The following is a 21,913-nucleotide window of genomic DNA, read 5'->3' as shown; positions in this document are numbered from 1 at the left end:
TTATTCTGTTTGAAGGTGAATAAAGTTCAAAGGTCCTAACGTTAGTTAAAGTACTACTTGAGCCCCAAAGAGGCACAATTCTTGATTTTTGATGTCAGTCAAAAGACACAAAGGTATGAATAAAGAAAACATGATTACTCTCTTTATCTGGTTCAAAAGTGGACCTGTATTTGATACACTGACCAGCTGGAACTAGAGGAAAAGTTGTGGTGTGGAAATGAAATTTTTATGACCCTTCTTCCCTGAACTTACTAAGCTATTCATTAAACATATATTTTAAATTTAAATCACTAACCCTACCACACCAAATGAAGGACTTCTTCACACTGGATTGTGGCTAAAGTATTTTATTAAACTATATAATTTGCAAATGCTTTTATAGGAAATTTTAAAGGCAAGGTTATAAAAAATTTTCAATAAAAAAGTACAGAATTAACAGCAAAATTACATTTTCTTTAGAATACAAATAAAACATTTTGTTTTTGATATACTGTCTGAAAATTCTATAATATATTCTCCAACTGATAGCTGCAATATTGTACTTTAACAACAAGTCTCACGGTTAATTCAACCACTTGTAATAACGGGTTCATCATTTGGATCATAAGAATCAATTGCTCAATTTTAAGGAGAATAATAATAAAATTTGTCATCATATAACATGAAGTTGTAAAAGGCTCTTCAAGAGATAGATGTTTTCAGGTGGGCCACGGTAGCTCAGCAGGCAAGAATGCTTGCCTGCCATGCCAAAGGACCCGGGTTCGATTCCCGGTGCCTGCCCATAAAACAAACAAACAAACAAAGAAGATATAGATATTTTCTAGCCTTGATTCTCTATTAAATTTTGCAAATAGGCATTAAGTAACACTGTAAACGGGAATTACATTTTAAAAATAAGCACCAGTAACATACATTCTACATAAATTTATTTTGTATTTTAAATTATACATTTTTGCCACATAAACATTTAAATGTTTCCTTTACCACGTAAATAAAAATAGATAAAATTTAACCACTACACAGAAATATTATCAAACTTCACCTCATTGTACAATGGAAAAGCACTTAGAAAAAGCACTTGGAAGAAACAGCACACATTATTTTTGTGTCTTTTAAAATATTTTTTCTCAAATATAGAACATTTAAACATTGTCAGAGCAATTTCCTGAGTTTCAAAGCTTCCAATTTCCAGCTCAGAGATAACCAATCTCATGTTCTTTTTTTAAAGCATACCAAACACATGAATTCAAAAAGAGATAGACCAAAATAAAAGAGTGGAAACCATCCAAAAGAAGAAATTAACTTTTTTTCTCAGAATGTATAATACACAAGATTCTTTAAAATGAGTCTATAATATTCCCTAAAATTAAAAGTCATAGAGTTGCAAATATCATAGAAATACTAATAAATTAAGGAAACTTCAATTTGAAAAATAATGTAGAGATGTATGAATTGACAATAAATGTAAAAAAATACACGCTTTTTTTTCTCACACTGAGGTAAGGGATGGACGAATTTAAAATAATGTTAGAGTCCCATCCAGTCTCTAAACCCTGTGGTTTCCACATTAATTCTCCTTTATTTCCTGACAGATATTGGTAAGAGACTACTCAAAGAATAAATTACTACTAAAACCTTTCAAAGTACAAAAGTGCCGTACTTTTGAAATATCCTAAAACTTTAATTCAGAGAGAGCCATTTGAACGAGGCATACATTGTCATAAAATAAAAGGATGCATGAAAACTTTGATAATCCCCAATCTATCTTTACCTTTGGCATATAGTACTTAGAAATGGGCAAAGAAAGAAAGGAGGAATTATAAAATTTTCTTGAATAGCTATGTGTAGCTTAAACTATGCTAGGTTGTGGAGTGGGAAGCAGTTTAGAATTAAACACTGTCATAGACCATATATGATGCTCAAAATTTGTCTGCATATTTATGAATAACGATTAAGAGGAAATACCACTAGATATACCAAAATAAGGCAAAGTTAAAGTTGATACACTGTAAAATATGGCTTCTTTCATTGGGTTTCCACCCACCTCTGGTTCTTTTTGAATGTTCCTTCATTAATCATCATAATATTACTATTGAAATAAGTCCAGCAGATGCAGTCAGAAGTAGATTTTTTTAAAAAACTTGGTGAGGAAATGTAAAAACAAGAAAATGAGTATGTAGTTATACAAGCTCCAATAATCAGTTTTTAGTACCATTATTCACATCTCTTAAATCATATTAATTTATACATAGGAAAGTTTTATAAAAAGCTGTTGAAAGGAATTGCTTCATTTTTAATGTATACAATTCTTTTAGACATTACAAAAAAGTTATATTCAACTGCTGGCATTTTGTCAGCTTTTTATAAAACAAATTATTACAAATATAAGAATGTGAATAATAATCTGAGGCTTGTCACTAACCATTTCCAAATATTAAACATATATTCTAATTTTTGTGGAAATAAAATTCACTAATAAGGCCCTTCTTTTAAAAGCATGCATTTATAATATATAAAAACCTATATTCTTGAGTTTTATTTTCATTAAAATGCTTGCACTTTTGGGAAACCATTAGGTATGTCAGGATTCTTTCAGCAACAGTTCAGTCCTATAATTCCTGATCCAAATGATTTTTAAACTTGAAGCAACATAATTGTTTGCTAAAATTATATAGGCTATAAGTATTTTCCATATCTGAAGTCTAATTTATTTAAGCCACTGTTTCGTACTAGAAAACTACACCTTGATACATGAAACCTGTTTAAAGGAAATTATATTTTACATACTAACAGGATTTATTAGCTCACCAAACAGCAGAAGTCCAAGTTTCCAGTTAGAAAGTTGGCTCTTAAAAAGAAATTGATAAAAAACTTTTAAACTGTAAGAGTTCCTTTTATGATTATTTCAAGTATTTCCGACATTTGTTTTAATAGGAATTTTACCTACTGAGGTTCAGAAATTACACAACTAAAACATAAAATAAAGTTACTGAGTATTGTCTTAAATACCACCTATACTGATAGTCCTAGAAGCAGCTCTCTAAAACAACAACGCTTGGTAGATTCCTAACCATTTCTCATTTTTTGAAAACTTTCCTGCTAATGGCAGGTTTAAAACTGCAACTTTCCTCCCAGAAAATGTACACACACAGAGAAAGGACAAAAGGTAAGCAATCAAAATCACATACAAAGCAGAAGAAAGTACAACAATGCCTTCCTTCCTGACTCAGGCAAAATGAAATAATTTTATGTGTTTTGTTCTGAAATATAAAAAAGTATTCAAGTTTTTGTGTTAGATCTCCTTTCTTTCTTTACCACAACAGTTAATTCTTTTTTTTTTAAATACAAGTCTTTGAACAGCATGAACAATATCTCAAAGCATGTTAAATATCTCTCATAGAACACTTGAGAACTTTTTATTAAATGTCAAACAACATTAATACAGAGAAAACAGCCCCTCTAAGAAAGAATCAGGACTTTAAACTTTAAAACTGTAGTTGATAATGTCTTAGACATTTTGTAATCAATAAAAAATCTCTAATGTTTTTAAAAAGATAACATTTGGCATTTGATTCAGTAAAAAATTAAACTTCTCTTGAATTTTGAAAAACATCATCTTTCTGTTTTATAACTGGACATTATTTCTAACAAAATACTTGTTTACAGTAGAATTGACTGAATTACTGCAATTAAACTAATTTTAACCTACAAATCTTCACTCTTCTAAGTCAAGGACATTTATTTTACTTTAGCATGACTTTCAAGCACCCTGGTTTAATTTCCGAGAACCTGCAGAAATGAGAAAAGAGTTATTTTAAAAATAAAAATGTCAAAGTGGCTAAGAAATATATTCTGTAAAGAATTCCAAATGCCTAAGTATAATATAACATTTGCTATCAAAGTCCTCTCTTTTATTAAGTTAATATCCAGGACCAATATCTATGCTTAGGTTTCTTTTAATCTGTTGTCAAGAAAAATACACTCCTAAGGCTAGGGGTTACTCCTAACTTAGTGGTTACTACAATTTATATTTTTCAAAATCTCCCTAGCCTGAGTTTGACCTTCATGAAGTTTGTGCTGTATGAAGCATAAAATGATGTCTGCATTTCATTGCTTATGGACATTAAGTCCCAAGAGAACATGTTCTAATAGAGCAGGTAAGTCTAATTCACCTGACCACACAACACTTCCAACTTAAATCTAAAGAAAGAAAGGTCTTGAAAAATATATCATTAATCCTAACATGGTAATGTTTTGGACTAACTAGTTCTTTTGTAAAAATAACTGAAATGGCTACTGTTTTCATACTTCAATTAATTAATGTTACACTTTTTTTATGTAGCCAAATAAGATTTTATTATATTGCATAAACAAAACACATTACACTAATTGAAACTGGGGGTAGGAGTTACGAGTTAGTATAAAACACATCTTCAGGGAATCTACCTATTAACAGATCTTTATTTTTGGACTTTTCTTGTCATTTTCTGTTTGTGAATAATGATCACAATGAAAAAGGACATTTCATGTCTGCCAGCTAAAATCATTAATGGCATTTAACTTGTGAAGAATGTATAAATTCATATTAACTGAGCATTTCAGCCAGAAGTTAATAAACACACCCAAATTATAACCACACTTCAGCATAAGTTTCCACAACTCCACACAAAATCTACAAATATATATTCTTTCAAAACAATAGTTAGCAAATCTTTAACTATGATAGCTATAATCTAATTATTTTTAATAACAAGAGCCCTTAAAAGATAATACATTATCAAGGAAATACAAATATATTTACTTCCTTTTAGAATTTTAAATTTATGATTGATTTAGTATTATCAGATGCAAACTTCAACAATGAACATATTTTTTTCTAGTTTACTGGACAATATAAATCCAGCAAAGAAAGTTCTACCATAAGTTAAAGCACTTCAGGTTGAAATTAAACAGTTAAATTCACTTAACTATTTCAACAAATAGTTCTGAGCAAACAATCTGTATTTATCTAGCTGTACATGGGCGATTGTCATTATCAGAAACAGACATCTATACTCACCTGAAGCTATGGCTTGTGAGGTATTTAATGACAGCTGGTTTGATGCGAGCAATGCCTCCCTGGCTGTGGTTTCCTCTCCCGGTAATCACAGAAAGATAGGGCTTCCCACCACACTGTTTAAATTCTGCAACAATAGGAATTGCAACAGTCAAAATTCATGTATCTTATGCTCTCAATTTAAAAACACGCCATAGCAGAAAAAAGGGAGAAAAAGAGATATCATACATTACTTTATACCTTCTGGGTGGTGGAAGATTAAATAATCAAAAATACTCCATCTCCCCACTGCTGCCCTGTCAGCCTCCCTGCTCGGATGGGGTAGTTTTTCTTGAACTTCATCGACTGAGCTGGAAGGACAGTCAGCACACGGAGGATGCAGCTTCTGCTGGGTCCTCATTTCCCCCTGGGGCTATTTAAGTAAAGCCTTCTGCCTTTATTAGAAGAAGGTGCTGACTCTCTTTGCTGAGCATGCAGGGAATTACAAAAGTTGCAACATTTATTCCCAACACTTACTCACACCTATTTTGCACCAGGGACCAAGGACACACAGCTCAAGGAGTCCTTTACCCCAGGGAGCGCACACCTGAGAGCAAATAAAACCCATCAGGCTTCAGACCACTCTCTGTGTACCTGCAGCCACTGTTTTCAAGTTTCCTGATGGCACCCTTGGTGCACCTTCACAACTGGTTTCCCCAACATCTCCTGCCATCAGCCCTAAGATATCTGAGAGCTTGTGTTGTTGACCATGCTCCCCCTTTATTCTCATGGTTTGTGCAATGGACTCCTCTTGGAAATAGACGCCAAAGTACCACCTAAAAATGTAATTACATATGTGGTATGTGGATATGTATATAAGCATATGCTAATATACATAATTCATGTGTATATACATATATAGATAATTTTCTATGCGTGGGTTTTGCTTTTATAGTAAGACAAAAATAAGAGGCTGGCTTGTGTTTTTCTTTAAGAATTCAAAAAAAAAAAAAAAAACAAGCCATAAATACTCAAACATATGTGAAATTGTTTTCATAAGTTTTTTTTTTTACGCGATTTACTACATTTAAAAAAGCCCTAAAACTGATGTTTTAAAACGTATGCTTTATCTGCATCATAAGGACAGAAGCCTCAGAACAATTCATTCATCTAAAGACAAGTGCAACTTCTTCTCTTGTGGGGAGATTTCTTTGCCCCTCCAGAAGTTTCCTCTGAAATAATGATAATGACATAATAATATTAATGACACTGCACACACTGAATCAGTGATTTAAGTGATTTACTGTTTATTAACTAAGAACTTTCACAACAACCTATGAATTAAATAGTCCAAAGGCAGCCAGCGTTGGTCTGAATTACAGATCTGCCACTAAATGACAGTGTGACTTAGCTTTTCTGTGTTTCCCCATCTGTAAACTGGGAAAATAATAGCAACTACCTTACAGAGGATCCTCTTCAGGAATAACTATTATCAAAACCACTAATTATAGCACTGATTACAGTCCTAGTATTAAAGATTGTTATATTGTTAACTTAAGAAACTTTTTTGGAAAAGATGAGTCTTAAATTTGATATTTTAGGCTTAAGCCTCTTGAAGACTGCAGTTTGGGCTTTGGGTATAAACTTGTAAAAATCAAGTACATGAATCCAGACAGCTATTAACAATTATAAAAAAATAACAAAAAATACTCATAAAATAAGTGCTAAACTAATTAATAGTCCTTCCTTGTTCATAAAAAGCCCAAATTTCATTTTTAGCATAAAATACATGACCTGGTCATAAATCTTAACAAGAATGTTAAGTCCTGTGAAACTCCTTGCTCTATCTAGTAGCCCAAGATCCTCCTCATGAATTTGTTCTATCCAAGTAAATTTCAATATCTGAAGTGTTTTAACAGTCAACATTATAGCAGAGACTTTTCTGAAAGATCCTGCGAGGGCTTTTTTTTTTTTAAAAACATTTTTATTGATAAATCTTCACACACATGCATTCCATACATGGTGTACTATCCATGGCTTACCATATCGTCACATAGTTGTGCATTCATCACCATGATCCTTTTTGAGAACATTTGCATCTCTCCAGAAAAAGAAACAAAAAGAAAAAACTTATACATGCCATACCCCTTACCCCTCCCTCTCACTGACCACTAGTATTTCCATCTACCCAATTTATTTTACCCCTTATCCCCCCTATTATTTATTTTTTATCCATACTTTTTTACTCATCTGTCCATACCCTGGCAAAAAGGAGCATCAGACACAAGGTTTTCACAGTCACAAAGTCACATTGTAAAAGTTGTATCTTTTTACAATTGTCTTCAAGAATCAAGATTATCAGAACACAGTTTCAGGTGCTTCCCTCCAGCCACTCCAATGCTCCATAAACTAAAAAGGGATTTCTGCGAGGGCTTTTTAAACTAGGGAATGCAAATTCTAGGGTGTTGTTTTACATGTGATAAGGAGAAAACAGGGGATACCAGGAGCTGCAAGATAAAAATGTCACGGCTTCTAAATACATCTGTTTTACTTGATATTAAGTGTATGCAGTATTTTTATATGCAAATAAATAACAAGAGAAATACATACATATACACACACACAAATACATGTGCACACAATATTAATAGTCCATATTTTGCTCATTAAGCTGCCCTAAGGCTCCAAGTTAACCACAAACAGACGCTTGGCCAAGTCTCATCTCTCTGGGACAATATTTAGCCTCTTATTTTAAGAGGATCTGCTGTTCTTCTTCTTTTTTTTTTTTATTAATTAAAGAAAAAAGAAATTAACACAACATTTAGAAATCATTCCATTCTACATATGCAATCAGTAATTCTTAACATCATCACATAGATGCATGATCATCATTTCTTAGTACATTTGCATCGATTTAGGAAAAGAACTAGCAAAACAACAGAAAAAGATATAGAATGTTAATATAGAAAAAAATAAAAATAAAAATAATAATAAAAAAATGAAAAGGAAAAAGAAAAAAACAAAAGACACAAACAAACAAACAAACAAACAAAAAACTATAGCTCAGATGCAGCTTCATTCAGTGTTTTAACATAATTACATTACAATTAGGTATTATTGTGCTGTCCATTTTTGAGTTTTTGTATCTAGTCCTGTTGCACAGTCTGTATCCCTTCAGCTCCAATTACCCATTATCTTACCCTGTTTCTAACTCCTGCTGAACTCTGTTACCAATGACATATTCCAAGTTTTTTCTCGAATGTCGGTTCACATCAGTGGGACCATACAGTATTTGTCCTTTAGTTTTTGGCTAGACTCACTCAGCATAATGTTCTCTAGGTCCATCCATGTTATTACATGCTTCATAAGTTTATTCTGTCTTAAAGCTGCATAATATTCCATCGTATGTATATACCACAGTTTGTTTAGCCACTCGTCTGTTGATGGACATTTTGGCTGTTTCCATCTCTTTGCAATTGTAAATAACACTGCTGTAAACATTGGTGTGCAAATATCCGTTTGTGTCTTTGCCCTTTTTTGTTTAAGCTCTCCTCCATTTCTAATCTAATCCCCATCCATTACTTCAAGAAATTTATCATTCAAAACTCAATGCTCTCCGGCTATTGGCTACACAAAGATTGTTCCCTTTGTAAAAAGTTTTTGAGCTATACATTTATAATTTATGCATTGCTCTCTATATACTTTAATTTGTTATATTATTAATAAAAATTGACTTTGTTACAGAAAATTTAAATCTCTTAACCACACTTCACTCTCATCACTCCTCTTGGCTGTTAGAGCAGTCATTCATACCGTCTCATCTGTCAGTAGCTCACTTGTTGCTCTGAAATTATTCTCTAATTGATTCATATGTCTCATATAAATGAGTGTTCAAAAGATGTTTCATGAAATAATATTTTAATTTTCAAAATTAAGAGCCTGCTCCTGTTAATTGCCTTTAGAAAATAACTGTTTAACCCATTTTTAAGCACATCCTAGATTTATCATTTCAACTCTAAATGATTTCAACTGAAATCAGTATCTATCTCAAAAACATAAGGACTCCTTTTTGAAAAAACACAACCACAATAACATGGTCACGTCTTACAGAATATATAGTTCCTTAATATTATCAGTTTCAAAAAATGGCTAAAAATGTACCCCAATTATTTTTTCTTTAAATGTCTTTACAGTGATTTGTTTGAATCAGGATCCCAACAACCTCACACATTGCATTTAGTTTATATATTTCTTAAGTATCTTTTAATCTGACGGTTCTTTCTCCCTCTTATGCTTTTTTTTACAATGTATTTGTTGAAAAAAATTGGCTCAATTATCCTAGTTTTTCAGAGCCTGGATTTTGCTGATGGTATCTCCATGGTGCCATTTTATGTGTTACTCTGTTCCCTATAATTCCTATAAAGTAGTAGTCAGAACCAACCACTTGATCTGCTTTTAATTTGAGGGCAAAAATATTTCCTAGGTGGTATTCTGTGGTTTTTAGTATATTACAATGTTGTACAAACATTTACACTATCTAGTTCCATCACCCCCAAAAGAAACTCTGACCCTGTCAGCAGTCACTCCTCATTCCCCACTCTATAACCTCTGAAAACCACTAACATACTTTCCATCCCTATAGATTTGCCTATTCTAGGCATTTCATATAAATGGAATCATACAATATGAGGCCTTTATGGCTAGCTTTCTTCATTTGTAATGTTTTTAGGGTTCATCCATGTCTATCGGTACTTCATTTATTTTTATAGCTGAATAACATTACATTGCATGGCTACAACACATTTTGTTTATCCATTCATAAACTGGTGAACATACGCACTGCTTCTTCTTTTTGGCTATTATGAATAATGCTGCTGTGAACATTCATGCCCAAGTTTTTGTGTGAATATATGTTCTCAATATTCTTTGATATATATCTAGGATTAGAACTGCTGCGTCATATAGTAACTCTATATTTAACTTTTGGAAAAAGCGTTATTCTGTTTTCCATGGTGGCTGTACCTTATTACATGCCCATCAGTGATCCATGAGAGTTCCAATTTCTCTATATGCTAGCTAGTACTTATTATTTTTCATTTTATTGAAAATTTTAAATCAGTTTCCTTGTCTATAAAATGAGAGTAATATTTACCCTTCGGTCAGTCAGTCACTCAAAAAACTTTTGAGTGTTAGATGAAAGACTATATACGATGATTAATATAGATTCAGTCCCTGCCCCTCATTCTTTTTATTTATTTATTTATGATACATAACCACATACAAGCACAAACATTCTTACCATATGATTATTCCATTCTTGTTATTTTAAATTTTTCAATATACAAAGAAGAAGGAGAGGAGTAAGAGTACAGATGCCACTAAAGCTCAATGCAATACTGTAAATAAATGTCCATCAATAGAGGAACTAGATCAATGGATCAGGGAGGTGAGGCAAGATAGCAAATAGGGAGGTGTGGAATTTTAGTTAGTCCTATAGAGCAGCTAATAAATAGCCAGGAACTGTTTGGAACAACTGTCAAGGAGACATCTGTGACTAGACACACATCGTACACCAGTCTGGAAGGGATGGAAGGACCAAGATCATAGCACAGAACAATAAGTAAAGTCCCCAATCTGGTACCCCTCCCCCACAGACACAGCAGGCTCAGTTTGAAGACACCTCCCTGTGGGAAAAAGAAGCCCTCTCTACTAGGGGCAAGGGAAGGCAGCTCAATTAAGTTCTAATTGTGGTTTTAATTAACAAATGCAAACTGCTGAATATAAGCTCCAAGTACACATAAACACAGAGAAGCAGGAAAGTAACCCAGGCAGAGAGGTGACGGGGCTGAAAAAGAAAACAAAAAACAAACAAACAAAAAAAACAGAGGTGGCCAAGCTCAGAATACTGAAAAAGAAAACTATGCCCCAAGATAAAGGTCCATATAGCTGGGTACCAACTCTGGCTCTTGACTGGTGAAACTTAGGGTCTGAGGACTGGCTCTGAAAAGGGATTTTATTTTATTTTTTCTTTCTCTATATATTTTTTCTTTCTTCTTTTTTTAAAAAGTATTCTGAGTAGCTCATTAGAGAAAGCTGCAGGCATTTTTAATTGTCAGAGCTGACCCAGGCAAGCAAGAAGTTAAGATAGGTTTGAGACACAAAGGAGCAAGTCAAGTAAAGGAGATAATTCCCTAAAAGGCTCATCTTCCCCAAGAAAAGAAGGGGCAGACCCAGCTCAACAGGGCACCCTACTTAAGAGCATATGGACCCCAGGTACTGGGAACCAGAAACAGCTTGAGCTTTTGTCTCACCATACCCCTCACAGGCTGAGAATTAAAGGTTCCATACAAGTGCCACCTGCCAGGCAGGCTGGGAGAAGCACAGAGTCTAGAGGATCTACACAAAAATCAACAACCTGCTGGATCTCAGCCTTACAGAAATGTGATACTGATTATACCCTCTTCCTTAGACCAGGGCCTGCCTTTTCTGGGAAAATCTGATCCAGGTTAATCATATCTGGGAAGACCTTCTCTAGTAATGAGGTTAAACTCAAAAGTAAGGGAATAGATAGAACTAAAGGCAGTTCTCTAGTGGACCTATAAGTAACATTACCATATTGAAGGTGAACATGATTGAAAGGGGTTGTATAGGCCTATGTGTCCCACTGATTAACACTAGAAATATAAATAAGTTCTTGCAAGCACTATTCAAAGGTATAATTTGTGTACAAAAGGTGTTTAAGTCCAGGATAGAGAGGAAAAACTGCTATTGCATGTATGAGCTATGTTTAACAGGAAAACATCAGCAGTACCACAGTAATAGCAGGGTTAAAATAATGGGGGGAGAACAAGAGTTAAGGGGAGGTTTAGATTTCCTATTTGGTGAGGATGTGTTTATTGGCTATCTTTCTCTTGGGAACAATGAAATTATCAAAAATTGAGACTGTTGATGAACTGTGGACTTTGGGCATTCTACATGATGCCTAATGAATGCAGGTGGCTGAAGGATGCACCAACTGAGAAGTAGATTGGTGAACAATGGTGTATATATATGGTCAAATACTGTGCTGCTACAAAAAGGAACGAAGTCGTGAGGCATGCAACAATGTCAATGAACATGTGGGACATTTGGTGAGGCAGAACAAGCCAGAAATGAAAGAACAATTATTGTATGGTCTCTTTTAGAAAATGCGTACAAGAAAGCAGGGGCCTAGATTGTAAGCTCTTATAGCAGACACGTTTAGTCCAGAGTGGTAATTAATCTGGATTTTGAGAGGATGTTTTATATACTATAACCTGGTTATACTATATATACTACTATGAATATATATAGTATATATATTTAGAAATGAGAACATAGCCTCTCAGGTCGGGATGAAGGTCATTCAGAACACTGGGTAAGCAAGATATTGTCTATATTTTAGAACCACATCTATTCTTTGACACCAAAGGAAGAAAGGTTTATTTTCTCTGGAACTTAAATTTCTGTACCACATAATCTAATTCAACCTATTTGGATAGCTCATTTGAACAAATGAAACACAGGGAAGCCAGAATAAGAATGAAGGTCTTTAATCCTGTATAGCTTAATGTAATGCCTGGATACATCCTAGAATATATTAAGCAGATAATCAAAAAGTATTGGCAAAGTCCCTTGAAGGATGGGAGAAAAAATATGGAACTATTAAACTTTGCCATCAGGGAATCCCCTGATACTGTGTCAAACTTTAGGGACACCCAAATCAATAGGTCAAGTCCTTGATCTTGAGGCTTACTCTTGTGAAGCTTATGCAGGTAGCAGAGAAGCTTTGCCTACCTATAGATATGCCTAAGAGCTACTTCTGGAGGACCTCTTTTGTTGCTCAGATGTGGCTTCACTCTCTATAAGCCCAACTCTGCAAGTGAAATCATTGCCCTCCCCTCTACATGGGACATGACATCTGGGGGTGAAAGTCTTCCTGGCGGTGTTGAAGATGACTCCCAAGGATGATTCCAGCCTGGGAACTATGCGATCAACAATGCCACCCTGACCAAAAGGGGGGAAAGAAGTGTAATTAATAAGTTATCATGACTGAGAGAATTCAAATAGAATTGAGAGGCTACTCTGGAGGTCACTCTATGCAAGCTTCAGTTAGACATTGCTACCTATCATCATTGCCAAATACCAACAAAACCATTCCAGCCAATCCTAAAGAACACCTAGGGCAATATATAAGGTTCTACAAAGGTTCCACACACTAGGACAATTTTCCAGAAACCTACAACCTTCAGATAGGTCCCTGGACCAGATAAGTCTGCAACCTAGATAGGCCAGCCTCTCCAGAGCATTAGGTAGTTCCAGCTCCCTACCCCATAATACTGGCAGCCCTTTCCAACATGAAAAAGTTAGAATGGCCATAGCCCAAATACCCCTAAAGAGTCGGATAGAAAGATCAAAGATTATGGTGGCGTTAAAAAGAGAAGGTAGGGTTTAACAAATGAATATGACTGCTGAATCATTAAATTAATATTTTTTTTAGTCTCTAGTATCTTAGAGCAGCTAAGAGTAAAAACTTAAAATTGTGGAATTGTAACCGATACCAAACTCTGAAATCTGTTCTACAATTAACTGTTGTACTGCGCTGTGAAATTTATTGCTTTTTTGTATAAACGTTATTTTTCACAAAAGAGAAAAAGAAGTCAATTGTGATGATAAGAAAATATTTATTCCTTCTAGTCTCATATACTCCGCAGTAGCTAGAAGGAAAAATCTGAGACGACAGTATGGTAGCCTATGACAAATTCTGCTATCTATCCTGTAGCTACTTGTTGAAGCATATTTTGAAAACTATTGCTTTTTTCTTTTTTTGCTTTATATATATGTTATATTATACAATTTTAAAAGTTTTTTTAAAAAACAGTTTCCATATAGGCAGATCAAGAACCAGAAAAACAAGAGGTGAAAAATTCTAACCGGTTAAAAAGAAGCAATGCTACAGGTCTAGAACAAGTTGAACTGAATGCCAAAGAACAGAGAACAAAGACAAGCAACAAGAAAGCCTAGGTAAGAGTTAAAATGACCTCCAGAATAAATTAATCAAGGAAATCAGATGCCTAGACACCAGCAAAAAATTACAAGTCATACTAGGAAAACAAAGATATGGTCCAGTCATGGGAACAAACTGCCACTTTAAAGGAGACACAGGAGTTAAAACACTAAATTAATGTTCAAGCAAACATGCTAAATAAATCAAAAAGCAAACCAATGAGCTGAAGGAAGACATGGCAGAAGATATGAAGGCTATAAAGAAGATATTAGGAGAACATAAAGAAGGACTCAAAAGCCTGAAAAAAAAATGGCAGAACTTATAGGTATGAAAGGTACAATAGAGGAGCTGAAAAACATAATAGAGATATACAAAAGCAAATTTGAAGAGACAGAAGAAAGGATTAGTGAACTACAGGACAGGACATGTGAAATCCTACATACAAAAGAATAGATAGAGAAAAGAATGGAAAAATATGAGCAGGGTCTCAGAGAATTGAATGATAACACAAAGCATAAGAATGTATGTGTTATGGGTATCCCAGAAGGAGAAGAAAAGGGATAAGAGGCAGAAAGAACAATGGAGGAAATTATCATCGAAAAATTTCCCAAGTCATATGAAAGACATAAAATTACAGATCCAAGAAGCACAGTGTACCCCAAACAGAATATATCTGAACAGACCTGTTCCAAGACACTTACTAATCAGACTGTCAAATGCAAAAGACAAAGAGAGAATTCTGAAAGCAGCAAGAGAAAAGCAATCCATCAAATACAAGGGAAGCTCAATAAGACTATACGCAGATTTCTCAACAGAAACCACGGAGGCAAGAAGGCAGTGGTATGATATATTTATGATACAGAAAGAGAAAAACTGCCAACCAAGAATTCTATATACAGCAAAACTGTCCTTCAAAAATGAAGGAGAATTTAAAATATTTTCAGTTCAAAAACACCGAGAGATTTGTGAACAGGAGACCTGCTCTACAAGAAATAATAAAGGGAGCACTATAGGCAGATAGGAAAAGATAGGAGAGAGAGGTCTGAAGAAGAGTAGAAATGAAGATTATCAGTGAAGGTAAAAAGAGAGGGAAAGAAATAAGATATGATTAATCAGAATAAAGTCATGATGCATGCAACAACATGGATGAACCTTGAGGACAATATGTTGAGTGAAATTAGCCAGAAAAAAAGGACAAACACTATATGGTCTCACTAATATGAACTAACATTAATGAGCAAACTTTGAAAGTTAAAGTTGAGAACGCAGGTTATCAGGAGATACAAAGAGAGTACAGATTGGGCATTGGATGCTGAAGAGTACAGAATGTTCAACAGGATTGATTCTAAAGATCCAGAAATGGACAACACTAAATTTGCACAACATTCTAAGTACACCAAACAAACTGAATGTGAGTATGACTGAAAGAAGTAGGGGTATGTATGACACCAAAAGGAAAAACAGTCGATAAAGCCTAGGAATATATAACTTAGAGAAACCTAGAGTAGACATCTAGATGGTGATTAAATGTACAAACATAGAAATATTTTTACATGAGGGGGAACAAATGAATTTCAACATTGCCAGGTGTTGAAAATGGGATAGTATACAGAATAAATACAATCAATGCAAACTAGGGTCTATAATTAACAGAATCATTGTAATATTCTTCTATTAAATGTAATAAAGGCAATATATCAAAGCTAAATGTCAATAAGAGGTGGATATATAAGGGAGGGGTATGGGGCTCTTGGTTTTGGTGTTGTTTCTCTTTTTTTATTTTGTTTTTATTTTTTATTCTCCATTTCTTTTCTCTTCTTTCTTTACAGAAAAAATGGAAATATCTTCATATAGATTGTGGTGGTAAATGCATAACTATGTGATTATACCAGGAACCACTAATTGTTTACTTAGGATGGATTGTATGGTGTGTGAATAAATGTATCCTGCAACCCCATTATTAGGTACATACTTGGGAGAACTGAAAGGACAAGAATGGATATTTGCACATTGGTGTTTATGGTGGCAGTATTCACAATTTGCAATGGATGGAGGTGGCCTAAGGGTACATCAACTGATGAACACAGGGCAAACTGTGGTATATACACTAAAGGAATATTGACTGGCTGCAAGAAGGAATGAAGTTGTGAGGCATGCAATAAACTATAATGGGTAAACTCTAAGAATTGAATGCTAGAGTACAGGTTATCAGGGGAAGGCTTATTGTAAAGGTTCCTAGATTGTAAGCTCTAACAGCAGCCACATCTATTCCTGAGTTACAACTTGTTATTTCTAAACTTTTTTAGATGCTTAGCTCTTTGTGTATTACCTGGTCATTACCTGGAACTTTGGGTATCTATGTGGCACCTGAGACTCAGAGATAGAGTTCTGCAGCTATGAAAGTCAGCCATACCCCATACAGCAACTGTTTAAAAAGCTGAAAAAGATCAGACTTCAATTAGAGATATGAATGAAGCTGATCTGATTGGGACTAAGGTAAATCAGACTAAAGGGTATAGGATGATATTGACCGTATTTTAAAACTTCAACTTCTGTGTGAGACCAAAGAAGAGTATTTATTTGGTACAAAATTCATATTTTATATAGCATACTATCTAATTTAACTTGTATAGTCAGTTTATTCAAATACCATAACTACATGGAAATTTGAATAGGGAGTGAGATTTGTTGTTGGCTTGTACATATTACTGTGATACCCTGGATAAATCCCCACAGTTATTCGGGCAGAGAATAAAAATGTATTTGCAAAGCTCTCTTGAGGAACTTGGGAAAAATATAGAAATATTCAACTTCCCCACCTGCGGGAAAACCCAATATTCTCACAAACTTTGGGGACAACCAATTTCATAGACCAAGCCTTCAATCTTGGAGCTTACCCTTATGAAACTTATTCCTGCAAAGGAGAAGCTAAGAAGACTATTCATAATTATGCCTATGATTCACCCTTCTGTTGCTCAGATGTGGCCTCTCTAAGTCAACTCAGGAGGTAAATTCACTACCTTTCCCCCCTACGTGGAACTTGACTCCCAGGGGTGTAAATCTTCCTGGCAGTGGGACATGACTCCTAGGAACAAGTCTGGTGCTGGCATTGTAGGATTGAGAAAAACTTCTTGACCAAAAGGAGGAAGAGAAATGAAACAAAATATAGTTTCAGTGGTTGAGAGATTTCAAATACACTTGAGGTCATGTTGGAGTTTATTCTTACACATTATATAGATAATCCTTTTTTCAGTTTTTGGTATATTGGAATAACTAGAGCGAAACATCAGAAATAATTGAACTGCTATTCAATAACCTTGATTCTTGAAGATGGCTATTTCACTATATAGCTGTTACAGTGTGTCTGTGTGATTGTGAAAGCCTTGTGACTGACAGTCCCTTTATCCAGTGCATGGACAGATGAGTAAGATAATAATGACAAATAAATAAATAAGTAAATAATAGGGGGGATAGGGGTATGAATTTCTGGGTATTCCTTTTTACTTTTATTTTTATTTGTATTCTTTTTTGGAGTAATGAAAAAGTTCAAAAATCTATTGTGACAAATTGATAACAATGTAACATTGTGAACCACTGATTATATACTTTGGATGATTATATAGTATGTGAATATAAGTCATTAAAATTGCATTAATAAATAATGGAATGGGTACATTATGACACATTCAGGAAATGCTATGTAGCAGATACAATAAAAAACTAAATCCATGAACATGAGTAGATCTTGAAAACTGTTGGATAAAAATTGAAAGTGGCTGAACAATGTACTGTAACACCATGTATGTTTATTCTTTAAAAATCCACAAAAGGAATACTATAGATTGAATATGAATGCATACACATATAGTAAGGCATAAAAAAGGAGGGCAGGACTGCCATAGACCAACTGCAGAATGGTGATTTCCACTAAAAAGGGAAGTAGGAAAAAAAAAGGATTCAAGAAGAATATAAAGGGCGGAGTAAAAAAAATACGAAGCACAAATTATAAAATGTTATTGCCTCTTGTTCTGATTCAGGGATACATGGGTATTTATTACATTATTAAATAATCCTTTCAACATGGTTGCAACATTTCATGATAAACAGATGAACTTTCAACCTTTCATATTAATCATATTGAATCACTACTCAATTAATTATAAGTGATATGCATTGAATTGATAAACTGATATAAAGTATAATAGTAAGCTTTCTAAAATGTATATAAATCAACTAACTAGAACAATACAGCTACCACCAAAAGGATAGGGCTATGAAATTACAAGGTGTTCAAAAGGTGGGGCTCATTGAAGAGGAGGGAAAGCTACCTAACTCATTCTATGAAGCTAACATCATCCTCATACCATAGCCAGACAAAGATATTACAAAGAAAGAAAACTACAGACCAATCTCTCTAATGAATATAGATGCAAAAATCCTCAACAAAATTCTAGCAAATAGAATTCAACAATACATTAAAAGAATTATACATCATGACCAAGTAGGATTCATCCCAGGTATACAAGGATGGTTCAACATAAGAAAATCAACTAATGTTATACACCATATCAACAAATCAAAGCAGAAAACTCACATGATCATCTCGAATAATGCAGAAAAGGTGTTTGAAAAAATTCAATATCCTTTCCTGTAGAAAACACTTCAAAGGATAGGAATAGAAGGGAACTTCCTCAAAATGATAAAGGGAATATACAAAAAACCCACAGCTAACATCATTCTCATTGGGGAAAAACTGAAAACATTCCCCCTAAGATCAGGAACAAGACAAGGATGTCCACTATCACCACTGTTATTCAATTATTGTGTTGGAAGTTCTAGCCAGAGCAATTAGACAAGAAAAAGAAATACAAGGCATCAAAATTGGAAAGGAAGAAGTAAAACTTTCACTGTTTGCAGATGATATGATACTACATGTCGAAAACCCCGAAAAATCAGCAGCAAAACTACTAGAGTTAATAAATGAGTACAGCAAAGTGGCAGGCTACAAGATCAACATTCAAAAATCTGTAGTGTTTCTGTACACTAGTAATGAACAATCTGAGGGGGAAATCAAGGAAAGAATTCCATTTACAATTGCAACCAAAAGAATAAAATATTTAGGAATAAATTTAACAAAAGAAACAAAAGACCTATAAAAAGAAAACTACAAGAAATTGTTAAAAGAAATCACAGAAGACCTAAATAGATAGAAGGGCACACCGTGCTGATGGATTGGAAGACTATAAATATAGTAAAGATGTCAATTCTACCTAAATTGATTTACAGATTCAATGCACTACCAATTAAAATCCCAACACCTTACTTTTCAGAAATAGAAATACCAATAAGCAAATTTATCTGAAGAGCAGAGTGCCCTGAATAGCTACAAATATTCTGAGAAAGAAAAAAAGTCAGAGGTCTCATGCTACCTTACTTTAAGGCGTATTATTAAGCTACAGCATGGTACTGGCATAAAGACAGATATATTGACCAATAGAATCAAATAGAGTGTTCAGATATAGACCCTCTCATCTGCAGACAACTGATCTTTGATAAGGCACTCAAGGCAACTCACCTGGGGCAGAACAGTCTCTTCAATAAATGGTGCCTAGAGAACTGGTCATCCATATGCAAAAGAATGAAAGAGGACCCACATCTCACACACCCTATACAAAAGTTAATTCAAAAGGGATCAAAGACCTAAACATTAGATCTAAGACCATAAAACTGTTAGAAGAAAATATAGGGAAATATCTTATAAATCATATACTTGGAGGTGGTTTTCTAGACCTTACACCCAAAGCAAGAGCACTGAAGAAAGAAAGAAAGAAATGGGAACTCCTCAAAATTAAACACTTTTGCCATCAAAGAACTTCATCAAGAGAGTAAAAAGACAGCTTACACAACGGGAGACAATATTTGGAAACGACATATCAGATAAAGGTCTAGTATCCAGAATTTATAAAGAGATTATGCAACTCAACAACAAAATGACAGCCAACCCAATTACAAAATGGGCAAAAGACTTGAACAGACGCTTCTCAGAAGAGGAAATACAAATGGCCAAAAGGCACATGAAGAGATGCTCAACTTCCCCATCCATTAGAGAAATGCAAATCAAAACCACTCCGAGATATAATCTCACACCCACCAGAATGGCCATTATCAATAAAACAGAAACTGACAAGTGCGGGAGAGGATGTAGAGAAAGAGGCACACTTATCCACTGTTGGTAGTAATGTCAAATGGTACAACTGCTGTGGAAGGCAATTTGGCGTTTCCTCAAAAGCTGAATATAGAACTGCAATATGAGCCGGCAATACCATTGGTAGGTATCTACTCATGAGGGCATGGACACAATGCCCTCTCTTTGTAACTTACAATTACAAAGAGATGGAAACAGCCAAAACGTCCATCAACAGATGAGTGGCTAAACAAACTCGGTACATACATACGATGGAATATTATTTAGCTGTAATACAGAATAAGGTTATGAAGTATGTAACTACATGGACGGACCTTGAGGACATTATGATGAGTGAGATTAGCCAAAAACTAAAGGACAAATACTGTATGGTCCCACTGATATGAACTGACATTAGTGAATAAACTTGGAATATTTTGCTGTTAAGAGAGACCATCAGGAGATAGAAATAGGGCAAGATATTGGGCAATTGGAGCTGAAGGGATACAGATTGTGCAACAGGACTGAATATAAAAACTCAGAAATGGACAGCACAATACTACCTAACTGTAATACAATTATGTTAAAACACTAATGAAGCTGAATGTGAGAATGATAGAGGGAGGAGGGCTGGTGGCATAAATGAAATCACAAAGAAAGACAGACGATAAAGATTGAGATGGTATAATCTAGGAATGCCTAGATTGTATAATGATAGTGACTAAATGTACAAATTTAAAAAATATTTTTGCATGAGGAAGAACAAAGGAATGTCATTACTGCAGGTTGCTGAAAATAGATGGCAATTAATATTTTAAAATTTCAACTTATGTGTGAGACTAAAGCAAAAAATGTTTATTTGGTACAAAATTTGTATTTTGACTAGTACATTTCCTAATATAACTTATGTAGATAGCTTGGTTGAACACCATAAGTACATGGAACCTTGGGCAGGACATGAGATTTTGTTGGTTTGTCCAGAGTGATGCCCCGATGAATCCCAGAGTGATTTGATCAGTGAGTAGAAAAGTATTTGCAAAGTCCCCTTCGGGGAATGGTGAGAATAGAGGAAAATTCAACTTCCCCAATTTGAATTCTTGATATTCTCACAAGCAGTGTGGACAACCAAAGCTATAGGCTGAGCCCCCAGTCTTGGGGTTTGTTCATATGAACCTTAACCCCACAAAGGATAGGTCATGCCTACCTAAAATTTAGGCCTAAGAGTCACCCCCAAGAGAACCTCTTTTGTTGCTCAGATGTGGCCTCTCTTTCCAGCCAATACAACAAGCAAACTCACCACCCTCCCCCTGTCTACGTGGGACATGACTACCAGGGGCGTGGACTTTCCTGGCAATGTGGGACAGAAATCCTGGAATGAGCTGAGACTCAGCATCAAGGGATTGAGAAAAACCCTAGAATGAGCTGAGACTCAGCATCAGGGGATTGAAAAACCTTTTCGATCAAAAGCGGGAAGAGTGAAATGAGACAAAGTGTCAATGGCTGAGAGATTCCAGAGTCCAGAGGTTATCCTGGAGGTTATTCTTACGCATTAAGTAGATATCACCTTGTTATCCAAGATGTAATGGAGAGGCTGGAGGGAACTGCCTGAAAATGTAGAGCTGTGCTCCAGTAGCCATGTTTCTTGATGATGATTGAATAATGATACAGC

At 34.6% G+C, this 21,913-nt stretch overlaps 1 protein-coding gene across 13 annotated transcripts in view; it reads right to left on the bottom strand.

Moving 5' to 3' along the window:
* Window positions 1–316: 316 nt before the first annotated feature.
* N4BP2 (NEDD4 binding protein 2) overlaps window positions 317–21,913 on the bottom strand; it is a 131,955-nt gene continuing 110,358 nt past the window's right edge. For all 13 annotated transcript variants that reach the window (XM_077136654.1, XM_077136651.1, XM_077136659.1 and 10 more), the window contains 2 exons: window positions 5,060–5,183; window positions 317–3,789 (listed from right to left, as the gene is read on the bottom strand). In XM_077136654.1, coding sequence (XP_076992769.1) covers window positions 3,744–3,789; window positions 5,060–5,183 — 170 coding nt within the window. In that variant the 3' untranslated portion in view covers window positions 317–3,743. The remainder of the gene's footprint in view (window positions 3,790–5,059; window positions 5,184–21,913) is intronic.

Source organism: Tamandua tetradactyla, chromosome 19 (assembly GCF_023851605.1).
Source record: "Tamandua tetradactyla isolate mTamTet1 chromosome 19, mTamTet1.pri, whole genome shotgun sequence".
Classification (NCBI taxonomy): domain Eukaryota; kingdom Metazoa; phylum Chordata; class Mammalia; order Pilosa; family Myrmecophagidae; genus Tamandua; species Tamandua tetradactyla.
This window is presented reverse-complemented; position numbering and strand designations above follow the sequence as displayed.